The 21,249-nt window shown below is 40.0% G+C and overlaps 1 protein-coding gene across 7 annotated transcripts in view; it reads left to right on the forward strand.

Moving 5' to 3' along the window:
- The window catches only part of TSPAN8 (tetraspanin 8), a 208,448-nt gene that overhangs the window by 170,250 nt on the left and 16,949 nt on the right, over nt 1-21,249 (forward strand). For 3 of the 7 annotated variants that reach the window (XM_077775210.1, XM_077775212.1, XM_077775209.1), the window contains 3 exons: nt 4,345-4,420; nt 6,150-6,321; nt 19,260-19,322. In XM_077775210.1, coding sequence (XP_077631336.1) covers nt 6,262-6,321; nt 19,260-19,322 — 123 coding nt within the window. In that variant the 5' untranslated portion in view covers nt 4,345-4,420; nt 6,150-6,261. Of the gene's footprint in view, nt 1-4,344; nt 4,421-5,681; nt 5,698-6,149; nt 6,322-19,259; nt 19,323-21,249 lie in introns of those variants that run through there. The other 4 variants (XM_077775211.1, XM_077775215.1, XM_077775213.1 and 1 more) reach the window with 4 other exon arrangements.

Below are 21,249 nucleotides of genomic sequence, written 5' to 3' on the forward strand. Positions count from 1 at the left end.
GGTGTCTGATATAAGCATTAAACATCCCCACCCTTGTATTTTTTCTTTTTCTTTTTAAAATTCTGTGTTGGTGGCCTCTGCTCATTTCCCTACCTCTTAATCACTGTTACCTCAGAGCCTAATCACGCCTGGCAGCTAATGTGTACCTTGTGAACTGACCAAACAAAGGACTGATTCAGAGAGAACTCAGAGAAAAGCAGGTTGGCATTTACACTTTAAACTTAAAAAGCAAACAGCCAGGCAAATATTCAGCACAAAAATAGAGTATCCAATGATCCTGGGCTGGAGATGACAATGCTCTGTTTTGTATTCTTCATTCTCCTGTTGAGTATTCTAGTCTGTACGAGGGCACATGTCCTGGTTTGGAGAGAAGGAAAATAGGATTGGCCTCTGAGAGACCAACTAGTAAAATTTATAGGACTGGACTAAGAGAGCAGTTGTTTTTAAGTGAAGAATTTTAGAAATATCTAAAATGCAATTAAAATGTGATCTCGGAAGCAGGACTGAACTGTAATTACAGTCGGGTAAGTGGATACCCAGTGTTCACGTCCGCTTGCCTGGGGGTAGACTGTGATCACAGAGAGGGCATGGACTGAACAGAGTACAGAGAAGGCAATCTGGAGGAGAAGGAGTCTGGGGTTTGTCACAGCTGTATTCATGGAGAGGCTACTGCCTCCGCTCAGGGTGTCATTTGGTGGGTTTGGCTGTTGGGCCCTTGAGATGGTGCTAGACTCATCAGCCTATCAAATCTTAGCCATGTATCCACAGACTCCGTTACTGAATTTCCCCTCCAAGAAACCATGTGTGTGTGCTCTGGCTTCTGTGCTGCTTTCTGACAGGGAGAGGATTTTCCGATCAGCCAGTGTCTTATGCTGGGCGGCTTAATGGGTACATGTCTCATCATAAATGAAGAAATTGATGTTCTGGCTCCTGAGAGATCATTTAAAGTGAATCTATCCTAAGTAGCAGATCACTTCAGGAAAGGTTGGCAAAGCTCAGCTTTGGGGGGCTGCCAAGCCAAGGACCTGGCCCTGGACCCCAACCAGGAACTGGCCCCTTTCTCATCTTGCCACAAGCGTGAAAAGAGTATAAACACTGTAGCGAGGTCTAATAAGAATTCATGGGCATCTCTAATCCATCATGGTCAAACACTGCATTTGTAATCACCGTACTATTTCACCTCAATCTTCCCTAATAAACACTTGAAAATGGATTCTGGTGTTCTAAAGTCTGTTTTCCTATGAATGTTTTCATATTTTTCCTTGTGTAACCGATATGGTTTGTGACTTTATGTCTAGGTACAAATCATGACAACTTTAGAGTAAAAATATCTATAAAAGAGGAAGAATATTGGGTATCCATTGTTCATGAACACCGTTTCGCTACTTTACAAAGACAATTCTAAGTCATTTACTTCTGAGCTGGAGTTAAAACTACAAATAGACATTGTTGTTTCAAAATGGCCAGCAATGGAAGGAGACAGATCATTCTCATACCGGATGCTTCCCAGCCCGAGTGGGAATATGCAAGAGGTTTTTATGAGCTAGGCTCCATAGGCACACAGGATAGGAAGCATAGAGTATTATGTTCAAATGAAAACAGAAGAAAAAATGTTGGTCTAGGGAATGTTGGAACTGGCCTAGGGGACAAGCGCCAAGCCTCTGTTCCTGTGAAAGGATCATAAAACCTGCAAGTGAGCAACCTTCATTTTCCAAAAGTAAGAAAAGTTTTTTTTTTGTTTTTTTTCAAAATGAGAACTGCTAAAGAGTATCAGAACTTTCTCTTCACTCTAATTATTTGGAATGCATGACCTCATGTCTTCATGCAGTTACACACTCACACCTAAGTAGTCCTAAGGAAGAGAAACTTCCAACGTCATTTTTCTCACTTGTGCTATTAGGCTTTGAGGAAAGTAACATTCACAATGCTATTAAAACATATAGTATATAATGCCGGTGATAATGGGAGAATATACAACATAAAATAGAAAATAAGCTTTTCTCTAAAACATATGACTTGGTTTTTCAGTTCCTACTCCAATGACAAATATATTGGGTAACTAGATTTTGGAAACAAAAACACAAAGAAGAAGTTATCTTTCTTTCTGGAATGCAAACTCCAAGAGATCAGGAGCATTTTCTGTCTGTTCAGTGCCATATCGCCAGGGCTCAGAATATAGTAGATGTTCAGTGAATATGTCAAATGAATGACTAAATGGCAGGTTATCTGAACATACTATCTAATTCATCTTGAAATAATAATAAAGAGCATCTGTTTAAACTCACACCATAGTGGGAAGATAACTTCCTCCTTCTATTTTTGTTTCTAAAATCTAGTTACCCAATATATTTGTATATATACTATATAAAATCTCCATGAGGGCCAAAGTTTTTATCTTGTTTTGTAAACGGCTCTATCTCCAGCACCTACGGTATTGTGCCTCGAACATAGTATGTATTCAAGACACTTGGTGAATGGGTTATTGGGTGTTTCTTACAGAGGGAAACATGGTATCATGGTGAAAGTATGAACCTCCTATCTATGTCTGCTTTCTGGTCCATATCCCAAATGTAGGCCTGATTACCTTGATGACCAAGAGAAAATGCTGTATTTTATATAGGGTGTCTGATGGTCCGATTCATGCTATTTTCTCTACTCTGAACACAAGGGAACTCTTTCTCTCTTTTTCCTGCCAGGGTCCGCACACTGCTATCAAGACCTAGTTTACTATGACTGCCTTGTGGAGAATTTTCATGATTAACTGGATTTGAATCATCATCTCCTGTTGGTTACCCTGTAACTATGAGTCATAGTAATTGGCACAATGGCAGGATTAGGAAAACTTTATTTAGATTTATTAGACTTTTGTTCCGTTCTTTCCTTCACTTGTTGTTTCTTGTGATATCCTACTCTCCATTCCTTTCCTTCTTGGCCTCGCATTTTGTTGGGTCTAAGATTTATTATTGACTTTCTCCAACCCCTCCCTTCCCCACACTTCCCACTGTTAAATATCTGCTATAGAACAACTTCTCAAGATCTAAGGTGGTAACTGACTTATAATCGTTGTATGTAACTAAGAGATAGTTGATGGAAGTGGACAGAATAGTGATGTGATCACCCTGAGACCTCATGTCAAGAGCTAATGAGCCCTCACTAGCCGGTTTTGTGACCTTGGGCTACTCAGTCTCCCTGGGCTTCACTTTCCTTCGTGTGAAATGTGGAGGTTTGTCTAGATCCGCATTTCAATTAAGTCAGTGTTGTAACATTGGTTCAAGATATGTCATTCAAAAATATTTTTCTGGGATCACATTCATTTGGGAATTGCTATGTATTTTGTCACCTGCTGGATTATCAGCAAGTTAGGGTTCTGACAAGTCCTGAAACAAATTGTTTTCCTTTAGTTGATAATTGATTTTTTGGGAGGGGCGAGAGATAACTTGTTCGTAGTCCCCTAGAACTCTATGACATGGCACAGAAGGGTAAAATCCCAAGATACATTCCAGTCCTATGAAGTAATTTTGTGACTATGGAGCCTAAGAGTAGAGGCTGCCCAGGGAGGGAGGAACAGGAGAAAGTTCTGGGAGGCGGGTAGAGGCCAGTTTGCACTGTGCTATAAATGCCATTCTAAGAAATCTGAATTTTTTTCTGTAAGTTACAGGAAGCCATCCTTAGAATGTATTTTTTAATGTTTATTTGTTTTTGACACACGCGCACACACACACACACACACACACACACACACACAGCGTGAGTGGGGGAGGGGCAGAGAGAGACACACAGAGAAGCAGGTTCCAGGCTCTGAGCTGTCAGCACAGAGCCTGACATGGGGCTCAAACCCACATTGTGAGATCCGTGACCTGAGCCGAAGTCGGACGCTCAACTAACTGAACCACCCAGGAGCCCCTAGAATGGTTTTGAACCAGGAGAATTACATAGTCAAGAAGTATTTATGAAAAGAATTATGGGAAGAGAAAGAGAAAAAATTCTGAAGTGTTAAGGCAGATAAGAAGGGGAAGAGACTGGGAGGGAAACTAATTTAAGATTCTAGTGGAATGGCCCAAGTATGAGATGATGACAGGTTGAATAATGACAGTAGCTAAAGGAAAGATGGAGGAACCAGATTTGAAGGAAACTGAGCAGCTCAGCGGACTTTGGGAAATGACTGGATATCAGGTAAGAAAGAAAGGAATACAAAGGGACTCCACAATATTTAGCTTGGGCAAGTGTTGTGTGATCATAACATTTACCGGGATAGGAATTCAGAAGTGTGAACTCTTTCATACAGATTTCTAATTGGACGGGGGATTCTTTTACAAAGAGCATCCATTGATGTTTATGTTTCAGGGTTCCACAGTGATTTAACTAAGGATTATATTCTTTAGAAGGAGATTTTGAAAAGTCTATTCCAAATTGAAATTTGGTAAGTACTCAATACACTCTTGTCAACAAAATAGCATTTTTATCTGTATATTTCTTTTGATTTTACCTCTAAATGATAATCATTTCTAGAATTCAAATCCATTCAGTTTTTCAGCTCAGTCAAAAATTCTTCTGAGGCGCCTGGGTGGCTCAGTCAGTTAAACATGCGACTTCAGCTCAGGTCATGATCTTGCAGTCCATGAGTTTGAGCCCTGCATCGGCTCTGTGCTGACAGCTCAGAGTCTGGAGCCTGCTTTGGATTCTGTGTCTCCCTCTCTCTCTGCCCCTCCCCTGCTCACTCTCTGTCTCTCTCTTTCAGCTATAGGTAATCCTATACACACTATTATCTCAGAAGTTTGTGAAATTATTTCTATTTTCTAGAAGAAACAGCATAGAACACCAACAGTTTTAATAATTCTTTAAATATTAAGCCATTATTTTTGAGCTACTCCTAAATTTGGCCTTAGTACTAAGCATTATTGGTGCTAATACATTAAAAATACATTGTGTTTATAGTCAAGGAGTGGAATGATCTCAAAAGCACCTTTGTATGTCAGTGAAAAGTAGAAAAACATTCTCTTAACGAATCTATTTTTTTTACAAGCCCACACTTGCTTATTGTACAGAACTTAAATACTTAAAGGGGTATTTTCCCCCGACAACATTTTGAAGTATGGGGTTCTTTAGGAGGAAAAGAACTCCCTTTTAGATTCAGGATGTGAAAACTAGCATGACCCAAATTGTTTATACAAAAGCGGTCCACACCTCCCTGATTAGGTCAGAGCATTTTGCCTTTACCTGCAACAGCTGCCTTCTATTAGCACTAGAAAGAAATTGCACAATCTGTGGTCACTGAACTATAACCACCTTCTCATTTTGAATTTTTTTTTTTGTCTGAGAGGACCAGGAATCCAAAAACTGGGTTGGTGGAGAGGAACTGTTGCCAGGTGTAACTTATCATAGGAAGGAAAGTACAGTGCCTGCCTTCACAATAAACTGAGCTATCAGAATAGCTACACATTATAAAATGAACACAATGGGGGTAGTCAGAGAATGACTCCTAAGCTTTTTATTCCTTTTACACTGTAAGAAATAAAGATAAAAACTGAATGGTCTTATGATAGGCAGGGCAATCTCTTCTTCCTCACTTCCTCTATCTATGAGTCATTCACAGCAGCTCGGTGGACTTGTTTTGAAACAAGTTTAGAGGCTTTGCAAGGTGGTACCTGTAATGGTTGTTCCCACTCTTCTGGGGTTAAGGATAAAAGGTGACTACATGTAAGCCTTCAGATTTTTGCAGATTTCTCAATGCATTTGATTGCACCCGGAAGAGATTGTGCATTGTTGAGAAAACGCAATGCAAAAACGAATTGAGACACAATGCCCCTTTATCTCGAAGCAAAACTGATCTCACTTCCCTGAAGTGGAAATAGAGAGCAGGGAAGTCAAGTTGTGGTTTCTGAAATCCAACAACCTAGTATCAGCTGTGCCACTCTCTCTCCGACCCAGAGCCACTCCTTAACTTGATATCTGTTTACTTTAGAGGAGGCAGTTTGGGAGAAAGGATCATAAATATCCTGGCCCAGTGCCCCAGGAGCCATGACAAGCAAAAGAGCACACTCGCCTAGAGATAGCCCTTGTGATATTTAAATGTGTGGGTTAATTTTTTATCCACTCTAATAACCGGATTATTCCCCTGTCCCCCTCCTTTGCTTTCTATTTCTGCTCAGAAGCCGTGGGCACAGCAATCTCTGCAGACACATTCTTCCAGAGCATATTGCGGGACAATCCTCTAACCAACAGATACAGGCACAGCATCTGGATTCCTGATTCTTCTCCGACATGGCAGGTGTGAGTGGCTGTATAAAATATTCTATGTTTATCTTCAACTTCTTGTTCTGGGTAAGTGTTTTCTTTTTTTTTTATTATCAATTTTATGCAAGCAAGGGGATTTTGATACAAATATCTTAAATGAGAACAGACTCTGCACTAGAGAAATAGGAGGAGGAGGAAAATGTATTTTCCATTTGCTTGTTTGGATTTGTTTGTTCTTTCTTTGGTTATTTCAGTAATTGAAAATGAGCCAGTGACTCAAGAAAGTAGACTTCAGGATCTGTGAGGATAAACATTTCATAATGTTTTGATATTGTTGCAAAACAATCACAGAGGGAAAAAATACCCCTTAATTAAAGGACAACTATTCTTAGTTGTGTATCAGGCAGGCCTCCCTAGTTTTAAGGACCTTGTGGGAAAAATCTGGTCTGATTCCACCAGAGCCCAGCCCCTGAATTCTAATCTTTACATCTGGGTCTGAAACAGGTGAATGGTGGGTTGTCAGATGATAGACATGAGGAAGGGATCATTTTCAGAGACCCAAAGAAGAAACAGTGAGTCATAAAATAACTTGAGAAGGAAACAATAAAATTGTTTAATCATGGAAAAATTAAACTTAGTTACTACGTTTGTATCAACCACGGAAAGTTAGTATTTTGATTTTGATGTGTCATCACCCCACCTTTTAATTAACAGGGTAGGTATTTTAGCAGGTTCTTATGAGTTTTTTTTGAAAGCTTATTGACATAAGACAGCAAAGAAGTTGGTAAGTAGCATCAAATGTTAGAAAATGGAAAAATAAGATACGGAAGGCAAAAGGTAAAAGGCAGGCAGGGATGTTGGAAAATTGCCATGATCACTTGTGGTATATATATGGTACAATTAATGATTGTTCAGAAGTAAATCTTTGAAAATATCCCAAAGTCCTTAAATCAAAAAGTCATTTTGTATACTGAATTTAAAAATGGCTTATGCAGTATAACCAGGAGAGAATTCTGGTTTTGTTTTTTACATGGTTACATTTAGTAAATAGGCAGCTGGTATCTCTGTTGGTAAATTTCTGTACAATTAAAATAATGATGTACCTAATTAAACTCAACTACAGGAATAAGTCTTATTGTCCACAATTACTTTCATTCAATGTCAGTTGCCCTAATGAGTACAGATGAAATATTGGTGAAGTAAGTAAATGAGAATATGAATAAATAAAATATAAAGATTTGTCCTTTTACTTCCTCTTTCCCCTAGAAAAATGGTCTGCTTTTGAGAATATTAAATGTAGGTCATGAACATATACCAGTTTTTTAAAGTTAGTAGGGCATAATTTTTTCCCTTGAAATATTTAAAATTGGTCAAACCTTGAGAGTAGAATAAAAAAAAAAAGGAATGCTTCCGTACTTTGATTGGCTTTGTTTGTAGCTTTTTGTTATGGAGAATTTTGAGCTATTCACAGACTAGAAAAGGATAATCAATCCATCACCCAACCCCAAAAGCCAGGCCCTCAAGGCAGTCCTTCTCTTTGCTCTCACCCACTTCCTCCACCCTATGTAAATTGAGCGAATCCTAGCTATTTCACCTATAAATATTTTAAGATATATCTCTAAAAGAGAAATAGTTCTTTAAAAAATACAACCACAATGATAAAAATTTAATAGGAATTTCTTAATCGATCATCAAATATCCACCTAGGGTTTAGATTTTTAAGTGCTTCATACATATTCTTCTTTGAATCAGAATCTAAATAAGGTTCAGACATTGCGATTGGTCGATATATCCTTTATGTCCACTTTCATCTTTCGGTTCTCCTTCCGTCTTCCTCTCTTTTCTTTCCACCTTGAAATTGTATGTATTGGTGTGGTTGTTCGTCTTGTCACATTGCCCGTGGTCTGGAGGGTCTGGAGTTTGCTATTTACATACTCATGGTATATTTTATCAGGTTCCCCTGTCCTCTGTATTATTTCCAGTCTAGTGATTGCCTTTGTCACTTTGAAAAGATTCAGGTTGCTATCTGGGGAGGAGCGCAACTACTTTCTAAGTGACATTTTGTTCTTTGCTCGGGAGGCACGGGCTCTCTGACCATGTCACATTTTGTGATGCTAGTTGCCACTGATGCGGAAGAACCCAAGAATCAGTCTATTAGGAGTTCCAAACTGGTGATATTCTACGTCTCTCACCTTTTCTTCATTTATTAGCTGGACTATTTTCAATAAAGAGAAATCAGAAATCATTTACTGATTAGTTACTAGTAGTATCCAGTTTTTATTTAAAAAAAAAAAAAAAGCCTGGGTGGGGGGAAGCAGCATAAAGGCTTCCTACTCTTCACTTAACAAAATGATGAGTTAATTTTCCAGGGTCATACAACAGTAATAAGCAAGTATTTCTGTAAGCAGCCTTATGATATAGTAGATTTAAACTCCATCACTATTCTTCTCTTTGTTGATGTGCAATTTATTTTATCTTTGACCATTGGGGAGCACCTTCAGGTTGACTCCTGAGACCTTTTGACATGATCTCAATAACATAACTTCTTCCCCATTTGGTATGACTAGACGTTCCAGGCTTACTTCCTTAGTTCCTGCGCTAGACCTGGAATCGGTATTTTCCTCCAAGAAGTCCTCATATTTGTTTGTAAAAAACTATGACCATTGTCTTTTTATGGTACCCAATGTACACGGGCCATTTAAACAACCAAAATACAAATATGCTAATAAATGCAGGGCTCCTATTTTTATAAGATGTTCTAAAGTACCTGAGCTGGTAGCAATCTTCAAATTATGAAATCATCAAAATATATTTGTTGCATAAAAACAGCATACAAAATACCAATGGCTATTAGGAATACATCAGAGGTCAGTGTTTCATTAAATAGCTAATCAGAAATTTGAAATAGATCTGAATTTTAAACTGAAATGAGGGGCGCCTGGGTGGCTTAGTCAGTTAAGCATCCGACTTTCGCTTGGGTCATGATCTTGCGGTTCGTGGGTTCGAGCCCCGCGTCGGGCTCTATGCTGACTGCCAGCTCAGAGCCTGGAGCCTGTTTCAGTCTGTGACTCCCTCTCTCTCTGACCCTCCCCTGCTCACGCTGTCTCTCTCTCTCTCCTAGAAATAAATAAAAAAAACATTAAAAAAAAAATTAAACTGAAATGAAAAAGGCAGATTAGAAAAGGGACAGGCCATAGGTTCAGGATTACATACATGTAAGATTAGAGATCTGTATCATGCTGTACCCAGATATTGTCACTGCTTTCTTGGGGACCTCTGATTGCTTTATGGTTGCTATTATCTCTTTGTTTTGTGATAATGAAGACAAAGTCTTTCTGATGCATTATATTTCAGTTAGATATTTCTATTTTCCTGGGGTAAAAGGCCATGTTCTTTCCCTCAGCATGTTGGTATGACCTACAATCTTTATATGACATACCTTGAACTGAAGTCTTTGAGTGAGAACAATGGTGGTAAAGACCAATGATAACTTCTCAGCCAACAGGTGACATCAATATTTTTGTTCAAAATCTAGACAGCAGGAGTCTCTGAGGTTAGGGAATCACTGCTATTTTGATTCTCTCCTCTATACCCCAGCCCAGAGTTCTCAGTTGGAATTTTATGACTCTTCACAGGAAATTAGCAATTTGTCACATTCCTAATGTTTACTTAAGCAAAAATTTTAACGGTCCTACTGATGTGGTTTTCTTATAGATATCCATAGCTTTATGTTTTCAAATGCATTCTTTCTGGTGTAACTTACAAAACTAAGCCTTTGCAAAGTAGGGCCAGATGTTGAACTATCTCTGAGATATGCATATGGTCATGTAAGCTAAACATACCAGTTTCTTTTGTGAGAGAACTTGAGATATGCCACATAAATATGCAGCAATTTCCATTTGTCAGAATTAGCAATTAAAGAAGAAGCCCATGGAAGCAGAAATCATTCTTAATCACTGATGCTAGCATTTGATGCAAGTTACAGTGAATTGAAGGTGCCTTAGAGAATGGATACATTCCAAGTACAAAGTCTATTTCTCCAAGGCTTGTGTGCAAACAGATGAGCTGCCCACATTTTCTTGCACTCCTCTCAGATAAATCAGGCTGAAGAGTGTGGTAGATGCACGAGTGTGGTAGATGCGTGGGTGTGGTAGTTGTCCAGGTCAGCACCGGACACGGCCTTTGGCCCAGGGATGCAGCAGAAGCGCTGCCAGAAGCAGCGAGCTGTAGAGAGGCCAGCCATGCATGCAGGAAAGCAGTGAAGTCACATTACCAATCCCGAACGAGGTAAGGTGAGAAGGAGGAGCTGGGTTGTAAAAGCCAAATGTATCAGGAACTGCAGGAAGCCAGTGCCTGAAGCAGTTTGAAGAGAGCATAAGGAAGTCAGAACTTGGAGAGAGTCCAGGAACCAGAATTTTGATATTCCTCATTGTATTTTATGTGGTGCCTGGCTCTCTTGGCTGGCTGTGCTGAGAGCAATGAAGAGAGTTAAGGCAGACATAACTGAGATAGGGGAACCTTAAAAAATCAGGCCCAGGGGTCCCTGGGTAGCTCAGTCAGTTGAGCTTCTGGCTCTTGAATTTAGCTCAGGTTGATCTCAGGGTCGTGGGATCGAGCCCGATGTTGGACTCCATGCTGAGTGTGGAGCCTGCTTATATTCTCTCTCTCTCTCTCTTTCTCCCTCTCCCCTCCCCATGCCTCTCTCCCCCATGCCTCTCTCCCCCACTCATGTGCTCTCTCTCAAAAAAGAAACAAACAAAAAATCAGACCCAATTATATTACATTCTGTCAGTTGTTGAAATCTCTCAAGATAAAGACTTGACTATGGCTGGAATGTGTGAACTTTGTAAATAACAGTGGTTTCCTGACACTGCGTCAGTGTGGAATTATAACAATGACAGAAGATAGGGAAACCCATTGGTTGAGAGTTCAGACTGAACCTCACTCAGCTCCTTCATCACTAGCTGTGTGACCTAGGGGAAATCAGTTAATTTCTCTGTGCTTTAGAGTTCTCCATCTTTAAAACTGGCGATAGTAGTAGCATCTACTTCATGGACTTGCTAGGAAAGTCATTAATTGAGTTAATTGCATAGGAAAGAACTTAGAATAATGCAAAAGAAATGTTCAAGAAACAGACATTTCGACCAACGTCATATAGACATTTTTATGAGACAAAAATAAGAAATACTCTGTGTAGTGATAAATCAATTCCAATGTCAGATTTTGAAACAGAGAAGGAAATAAGATGGGACGAATTATGATGAGGGCAGAAATTCTTCAATTACAAATTAGAGGAAGGGAAAGAAAGCATATTTTTGTAAGCAGACTTGAGATTCAAATCCTGAATTCACTCTACATTGGTCGCTGGCCTGGAACATGTCCCTTGACTTTTCTGTGCCCCAGTCTCTGTATCAGTAAAATGAAGATGATCATTTTATCCCGCAGAGTTAATTGTGAAGATTAAATTAGATACTTTCTGAAAGCCTGTAACCAAGGACTCTCATGCAATAATAGTTCAACTAATGCAATTTTCCTCAATTCCAACCATTATATTGCTTTTTCATTTTAAGTATTAGAATCTGGTATGGTAACATTTTATACGTAATTGGCTTTTAAAACTTATATATAATTTTAGCCCTATTCTGGTCTTCTTCTCACCGCAGGGGGCAAGGGACGTGTGGGGCTAGAGAACTATTTTCACTCTGAGCCTGGCCTCCACTTTGGGGTTTTGCGACCCCAAATCTCCCTGCCCAAATGGCTCCAAACCTGTTTCCAGGGTCTGCACAGGCCCTCCTCCTGAAGTGATCAAGGGGGAGCTGTTTGGCAGAACAGGAGCAGATGGTAACGGAGCTGGCTTGCGGGCGGAGGAATCTGCACTCCTTCCTGTCCTGACCCTCAGACTACAGGGCATAAGCGGGATGAAGGCCCGGGCGGGGCTGACCCTCCCCCCGCCACCCCCTGCTGGTTGCAGACTCTGAGGAGTCAGAGAATTCTAAATCGAACCTTGTCCTCCAGGTCATTAAGTGGGCACACGTGTCAAGGTTGAAGATAGAAAACATTTTATATATGCCTATTACTGTGAAATCCAGATAGTCTATTACTTTGACTTCAACGTAGAGAGCCCTGGTCTGCGGACCGTTTGTCCCCGGGGCCCTGCAGATGTCTGTTCACGTCTGCAGGTGTTGCTGCCGTGGCAGTTGTACTTTTGACACAAAGTGATAAAAACATCCCTGGATTTGCATCAGTTTTATGATTCAGAAACATTCGGATGCTAATCAAATGCTGAACATTCATCTCTCTTTACCTATTTTGAAGTTAGGTAAATTTTAGCGATTGTACGCTTTCAAGCAGCGAAGATAACCTGAAGCACGTTTGCTCAGACCCTATTTATGTCAGAAAGAAACGTGGTTGATTTCTTTCCCCTACATTTAGAGCTATTTGAGATTAGAATTTGCAGCGGTTGTACTTGGCGTTTGGCTTACTTCCTAGGTTTAGAAGATACCCATGAAGGCGACTGTAGAGACACTTGGCTGTGCATTTAATACTCATTGTTACAATAAATATCAGACATCTGGTGCTGAAGATAGAAAGACCATGAAGGCAGAGCCTGCTAAGAATTGAAGATTTTAATTAACTCCCCTGGTTAGAGCATCAGAAAAGCAGTGTGTGAGTGGCAGGAGGCGGTGTCAGTAAATCAGAGCTGCATTAGGCCCTGCCTGCAGAGAGAATGCACAGCGACCTCTCTTCCAACAGGAAGTCTGAGAATTACCATGACCCACCTCGTTAAAGAGTGAGGCAAAGGGCAGACCCTACTCTCAATGAGTAATACAGCAGGCGAGGTCTCATCTTATTCAAGGATGAATAAAGGAAAATCTAGCCCAAGTCCCAAAATAAAGGACCGCAGAACAAATGACAGGGAACGTCCCTCTGAAATCTTAGAGGACAAGTGCACATCCCTGAAACACTCCAGCATCGTGGAAGAAGGATCTTCAAATCAGTCTCCACAGTGCAATGCCAGAAAATAATACTTCCCTGTGAAGCAGAGGATAGAGGCCATGAGAAACGAAAAACTTAACTGGAAAAGCATAGAATGGGAAGAAAAGGAAAATGGATGCAATAAAGAAATACTTCATGTAAACCCGATACGCAATGATAGAATTAAAATCCACTCCAGAAACTACATGAAGTGGAGACAGTGATATAGAATCCCAAATTGAGAAGCTCTCCCGGAGGAAAATCAAAAAGAGATAAATGAGGTGGAAGAAGATGATAGAACAGAAAATGGAAAACCAGCACAACTTGTATTCCTGAAGAAGAGGACACAATATATGGGAAACCAAAAATTTAATATAAAAAAATTCTCATAAGCAACCGTTGCACACTCTGCCTTATTTACCATAATGCATGAAACTAGGCTTTTCAATAAATGTTTAAGAGAAGAAGAAACTTGGGTGAAAATGAACAACTTTCCTAAAATGTTAGTGCTGTCCTAAACGTTAGGGCTGTTGGGATACTCACCACCTGTATTCGTGGCGTCTAGTGTTGCCGGATTACAATAAATTACCGGGTTACTATAAAAACAAATCTTGTAGTTTTCATGTTATCCATTTGGATATGTTCTTATTCTTCTTAATTCTTTTTATGTTTATTTTTGAGAGAGAGAGAAAGAGAGAGAGAGACACGGAGTTTGAGTGTTTGAGTGTGGGAGGGGCAGGGAGAGAGGGAGACACAGAATCTGAAGCAGGCTCCAGGGCTCAGAGGTGTCAGCACAGAGCCCAAAGCGGGGCTCGAACTCACAAATCGCAAGATCATGACCTGAGCCTAGGTCAGACACTGAACGGACTGAGCCACCCAGGCGCCTCTGGATATGTTCTTATTCTTTCCTAAAGTTTTAGGAAGCTTTCCCCTATGCTTATCTAAAAAGTGGCCTTTCTGGACCAATAAGGATATAGCTCACAATCCACACTTCCTCCTAGCATGGTGCTATGCACTTCCTTCCACGTTCAACACTCTTCACATACAGTGTGATAAAATCAAAAGATAGAATTGAGGGGTGCCTGGGTGGCTGAGTTGGCTGAGAGTGTGCCTCTTAATTTTGGCTCAGGTCATGATCTCACGGCTGGTGAGATCAAGCCCTGCATTAGGCTCTGTGCTGTTAGCTGCTTGGGATTTTTTCTCTCTCTGCCCTCCCCATCCTCAAAATAAATAAATAAACTTTAAAAAAAGATAGAATTGAGAGGGAGGGAGTAGGGATGGTTGGCGGACACAGTATCAGAGAAGAGGACAAATCAGCTTTTTCTGTGCCATTTACCTTTGCCCTGGATGGTGCTTCCATTTTTCCTCTTGGCATTCTGTAGTTTTCAGTTTCTTCCCTGTCTCAGTCTGCTTGGGTTGCCATAACAAAATACCACGGACTTGGTGGGTTAAACAACAGAAATTTATTTTCTCGCAGTTCTGGGAGCTAGACGTCCAAGATCAAGGTGCCAGCCAGTTTGATTTCTGGTGAGAGCTCTCTTCCTGGCTTTCAGAGGATTGCCTTCTTGCTGTGTCCTCGCATGGTTTTCCCTCCATGCATCTGTGCCGAGAGAAAGCGAGAGACACAGAGATAGAGACAAAGAGATCTCTTCCTCTTGTTGTGAGGTCACCTGCCATCTCAGATTAGGACCCCATTAAACATCAATTAACCTCCTAAAAGCCCTACCTCAAAATACAGTCAAACGGCAGGGTAGGGCTTTAATATGTAAATTTGGGGGGGATATAATTCAGTCCATAGCATGCTCATAAGCAAACATCAGAATTATTACCTAATTCTTTAGAATGCTGGCTCAGACAAAATGCATCCTAATTCCATAAAAAGAAAGAGGTTTTATGAGAGCTCAGTGGCAACCACAATGATCTTCCTTCAAAAAGAAGCCAGAAGGTGGGCTCTGGAGAGAAGTAGGCCTGTTCAGCTGCGTCCACGGTCAGCTGGCTCGGAGGCCCAAAATATCATCTCATTTCCTTTACAACATGATCAACAGAAAGTAGGACAGAGCTAGATACTTATTTCTTAATTTATACCCTCAATTATTTAAACAGCATAAGAAGGCTGGGGACAAACACCCAAAGCCAGACTGGAAAAAGGCTCAAAGAACCAACCATTGTGGGAGCCAGTGCTGTGACAATTAGGATAAAATACGTTAAAGTCAATCATGACTTTAGAATGATTATTCTTTTTTTTTGTTTTTTTTACAAATAGTTTATTGTCAAATTAGTTTCCACATAACACTCAGTGCTTATGCCCAAAGTNCTTTGTTTTTTTAAAGTTTATTTATTTTTTGAGAGGAGAGCGAGTGGGGGAGGAGCAGGGAGAGAGGGAGAGAGAGAATCCCAAACAGCTTCCGCACCGACAGTATAGAGCTGGACACAGGGCTCAAAGTCACAAACTGTGAGATCATGACCTGAGCTACCCAGGCGCCCCTTGAATGATTATTCTTGATAGAAAATCAATTTACTTTTAAAGGCGGTCATTATAAAATTTAATACTTTTATATTATGAAGACTAATTTTTACACATAAATTTTTTCAGTAAGATGAGAATGGCATGTTCTAAATATTCGTTTCTTTCGTTTTTAAGAGGAAGTTTGAAGAAAAGATAGCTAGGGATGGAAATGATAGTTTGTCCGACTTTAAGCCTTTTAAGAAAATTTATCTAATTGTAAAGATTGAAATTGGGCGAACTGTTCTTGACTTCTGAAATAATTGAATGTTCTTTCTTTTTCTTTTTAAAAATACTTAATTTGGGGGGGCGCCTGGGTGGCTCAGTTGGTTAACCGTCCAACTTCAGCTCAGGTCATGATCTGACCGTTCAGTTCATGAGTTTGAGCCCTGAGTTGGGCCCTGTACTGACCGCTCCAAGCAAGGAGCCTGCTTCAGATTCTGTGTCTCCTTCTTTCTTCGCCTCTATCCTGCTTGTGCCCTTTCTCTTAAAAAAATAAAAACAAACATTAAAAAATCCTTAATTTTTTAGAGCAGTTTTAGGTTACAGCCAGATGGAGAGGAAGGTACAATAATTTCCCATATACCCTACCCTCACACATGCACAGCCAACCCTGTTATCAATATCACTCACCAGAGCAGCGCATGTGTTAGAATTGATGAACGGCCACGGACACATCATAACCGCCCAAAGATCATAGTTTTCACTAGGGTTCTCTCTTGGTTTTATACACTCTACGGGTTTGGATAAATGTATAATGACATTGGTATGTATCCATAATTATAATATTTTATAGAGTATTTTTATTGCCTTAAAAATAATCTGTGCTCTACCTCTGCATTCTGCACCCCACCCCCAGCAAATCCCAATCTTTTAACTGTCTCTATAGTTGTGCCTTTTTCAGATAGTCACAAAGTCCAAATCATGCAGTATGTAGCCTTTTCAGATTGGTTTCTTTTATTTAGTAATATGCATGTAAGCTTCTTCCATGTCTTTTCATGGTATGATAGCTTCTAGTTTTTTAGTCTATTCAGACTATGCTTCCTTGTCTGGAGGTACCACAGATTATTTATTCACTTGTTCCCCTACTGGAAAACATCTTGGCTGCTTCCAAGTAGTAGCAATGGGAAAAAGCTGCTCTAAACATCCTTGTGCAGGTTTTTGTGTGGATAAATACCAAGGAGCATGCTTGCTGGATCATAGAGTAAGTGTGTTTGGTTTGGTAAGAGACTGCCCAGCCGTCTTCAAGGGTGGTTGTTAACTTTTTGCATTTCCACCAGCATTGCATGTGACAGTTCCTGTCGCTCCACATTTTTACCAGCATTTCAGATTTTGGCCATTTCAACAGATGTGCTAATTAGTGTCTCGTTTTGATACACCTTCTTTTAAAGTGAATGTTACGGATGACTTTTGGTGATGGAAAAAGATTAAAAGTTATCATCTGAGGAGAAAATAGAGTTGATTTTGTAAGATTTCTCAGTAATTTGATATCTAAAAGCATTGAAAGAGTAAACTAAAAAGTCACACAGAAACAAGCAAAAAAGTTAAGAGTTTAAAAAACCACAGTCTTAGTCACTAGGAGCTCCTACAATTTTCTCATTGATAGTCTCATAAATAAATATCACACAAGGATAATAATCAGAATACTTACATGGAAAATTAATACTATTTTCAGTTAAGCTAAAAGCCAGAGCAACTATTAAGGCAATTAATGTAAATCTACTTGAGAAGAAAAGAAAGAAAATATCAATGAACAAATTGAATAACAAAAATCCAACTGCTTTAAATTACTGAAAACCTCTGAGGGTCTCATTATCAATCAACATAAATTTTTATAGACTTACTTATTAATGCAGAACTGCTGAAATGATCATTTATCTGCATCTGCAAGGGAAATTAGGATTTGGAAAGGGGGAGAAAAAATGAGGGTTTTCAGGCTCTAAGGCTGTCTTTTCAACGGTTTGTATTTTATAGCCTGTGCAAGGGTGTGCCTACAAGACCATTAAATTGTATAGGTTATTCGGTGATTTGAGAAAGAGCTTTGGTTTTCCACCACAGTCATTATTTTGTAAGAGTTGAAGCATGTGGTAGGGCAGGATTGGATGGGGAGCGGTGCTGGGTTTTCAGGATGCGACTGTTATCTTGCAGGATTCCAGCTTCTTGACCTGAAAGGGAGTGTTTGAACCCAGATGATGTTTTTCGAGATCTCTTAGGGAACACAGATATTCTGTGCTTATTCAGCTGCTCACGGTATGCCCTATTCCCAAACAGAGCCTTTGATTCTATTTCCACGGCAGACTTCATGAGAAGCCGTTAAAAGTGAAACTGCTGGGGGCGCCTGGGTGGCTCACTTGGTTAGGTGGCTGACTTCAGCTCAGGTCATGATCTCTACAGCTTGAGAGTTCAAGCCCCACATCTGACAGCTGGGAGCCTGCTTCAGATTCTGTGTCTCCTTCTCTCTCTGCCCCTCCTCCTGCTCGTGCGGTTTCTCTGTCCTTCAAAAGCGAATAAGCATTAAGAACATTGTTTTTCAAAAGTGAAACTGCTGTTTTAACATTCGAGGCATATGGCTCAACCGGGCACAAAAGCAGTGATACTACAAGGTCACCGGGCTTCAGAGGAGTCAGGCATTTCTGTCAGAGCACCACACGGCCGGAGTAGTCAAGAAAATCTTGCAAGGCCTGCTGTGTCCGCTGTTACCAAGCTTGTTCTCAACATCTCTATTTAATAATAGATCTTTGATTTTTTTTTTTTTGAGGCTGCAACATATATATCTGAAACCAAAAAAAAAAAAAACAAAACAAAAAAAAACAAACCAAACTTTGAAAGACAAGGGTTTTCTTTACCCAAAAGCAAAATGTGTTTCACATTTTATGTGTTGGCTTTGGTCCAAATTAAATAATCTGGTAAAGTCATTAAATGCATTTAAGAGTTTAAGTACTGTCGCTCATTGTTCTTCCTCTCTGGGTAAGCTTTACAACGCAAAAAACGCTTATTTTTAAAAGAGTTTATTTGGGTACAAAAAGTGTTGTAAACCCTGTTGCTTACCTGCAGACTTTGTCAGAGGTACTATGGTTCCCCATCTATCCCGATTTATTGCTTCTGGAATCTTGAAGGAATGTTTGATAATTGGTTATCTTCTTCCTTTTTGGTCCAAGACAACTTCTCAGAGACAAACCCAGGGCTCCAGTAAGGCTATTTTGCCTTTGAGCTATTGTGACTTATCGTTCATATATTACAATCTACCAAAAACAGAGTTTGAATTGAAACATGAAAAATCATTTTTCCCCTCGCCTGTGATGGTGATGACTTCTGGTCTGTAGACCCATGAATGGATCATGGACAAGAAACAGAATTATTCTTATCAAACTTACCAATTACAGCAGAACGTTTTAGCAATTACCTGCATGTGAATATGCCGGATTTTCTTTTAGGTGGTAATATGTAATTAGAGATAAACCATTTTAACCGGAAGGCTGGGGATGTGTTCAATCAGAGTTCCAGTTTGCCTTGGTAGTCTGCTAACATTTTTTTTTTCTTTCTACAGCTCTGTGGCATCTTGATCCTGGCAATAGCGATTTGGGTACGAGTAAGCAAAGATGGTCAAGAGGTAAATAAAGAGATACAACCTTCCCTGTTTCCAGAGTAGTTTAATTTATTTTATAATGATGACAGTAATGACAACAATAATATAAATATTTCTGTAGCATTTTCCTTAATTGCCTCATGTAGTCATTTGTGCTGCTTTGTGATTTTATCATTTAATTCAATTCAGTTAATCAAAGTCACTCACTGTGTGCCTGGCCCTGTGCTAGGCATGTATCAATCCTTTTGGAGAATGGAGAGGTGTGATTCCAAAGATAGGGAGCTTGCTATCAAAATGGAGGTTGAAGGGACCAAAATGGAAATCAGGCTCCTTCATTATTTGCATAAGGCCAGCCTGAAGTGTAGCTGTACAGACTACCATTCATCCTCACCAAAAACAATTTTTGCAATATGAGGTATTGACAATCATTTGGCTGATTCCAAGGTGGGAGGTTGGTCCAAAAGTAAAGGAGGGGAGAAGTTCTCTTGGAGAAGAAGAATCTGAATCTGTGTTTTCAAGGCAACAAGGTGCAAGGATGGTTGGTAATTACCTGCATCGACTGGCATTGAGGGTAACTCCCTATAACAGTAAGAGGCTGGTCACACTAGTGTAACTCAGCAGTTGGCTGGGGGTGTCCAACTTCTTGCTCTCTACATAAGACTGGCATGAGCCCCTTTCCTTCACCATGCACCATTCCACGCCCTGTGGCAGAGCGCTTACCGAGATCTCCACAGGTCTGGAGGAAGTTTAGTTCATAGAGTTGACTCTGGCTCCCGTCTTTTGATTAGGTGTGTGCTCTTTCTGCTCCATACCACACACCCAATTGTGAAGGTGGAAAGAGAGTGTGTGGGAGTAAGGCGGAAGGTGCATAGGGCTGTTCTCTTGCTTTTACCCAACTTAATACCTGGCATCATTTCCTGGCTTTCTTGCTCCCGGTTTGCTCTCTCCCTTCTTCTCAAGGACTCTCCACTCCCTTCCAAATTCCTAAATTATTGTTCTTGACCGTCTGCACGGTAGTCCCCTTATTCTTTGTTGTCTGGGCTCTTGCCACTTTTCAGGATCACATCTTCTACTGCCAGCACCTTTTCAAGGTATTTATTTGCCCAAATAAAGTTTCTTGCTGTAAGAGAAATTTTTTTTTTTTTTTTTTTTTTGCTGTAAGAGAAATTTTGATTCTTATTTGGTAATTATTAAAATATATTAAGCCAGCAATTAAAGTAATATGTTTTCAGTAAAAATGTATTAAAGCATAATGAAGCTGAATGCCTTTGGAGACAGCCTTGATGTAAGAAAGATTGAAAACAAATTAACATCTGTTCTGATTCCTTTTCTAAACTGGGTGACTTTTCTGCCCCTCCCTCCATCCTCCCTCCCCTCCTCCCGTCTTTTGTTCTCTGTTTTCTCTTTTCAAAATTTGCTTTCTTCCCTTAGAGAACCCAAGGAATCAGTGACAGTTAGCTGCTTCCTCATTCTGTGCCTACTCATGGTGAAGAAATTGGGTGGAGGACAGGTGTAGCAACTAGTTGGCAATACCCTAGTCCATCCTGACTTCATGTATTGTTTTATACTGGTAAACGTTAACTGTGGCTTCCTGGTGGCCTTGGGTGATGGGTTACTCTAGAAGGGTATTTGAAGATGCCCTGAATCTCTGCTATCTAGAAGTGGATGTCTGACTTTCAAACTCATAATTAAGCAGAGATTAAACAGCCACCTATTGAGAGGGTGCTTTGGCCTTTTTAAGATATGTGTGCAGCCTGTATTTTATTTATTTTATTTTATTTCTGGTTGATGTAGGAACATTTTCTTTCCCCCAAGTGCTTCTGCTAAACAAATTTGGTGTTTAGTCTGTTAATAAATTCCACACATTGAATGTATCAAGAGAAAAATTGCTGTCCTTGAGAGGGTGAGACTCCACGTCCGGGGACACGAATGGATTACTAGAGCCAAACAG

This window comes from Crocuta crocuta, unplaced genomic scaffold, assembly GCF_008692635.1.
Source record: "Crocuta crocuta isolate KB4526 unplaced genomic scaffold, BGI_CrCroc_1.0 scaffold97, whole genome shotgun sequence".
Lineage (NCBI taxonomy): Eukaryota > Metazoa > Chordata > Mammalia > Carnivora > Hyaenidae > Crocuta > Crocuta crocuta.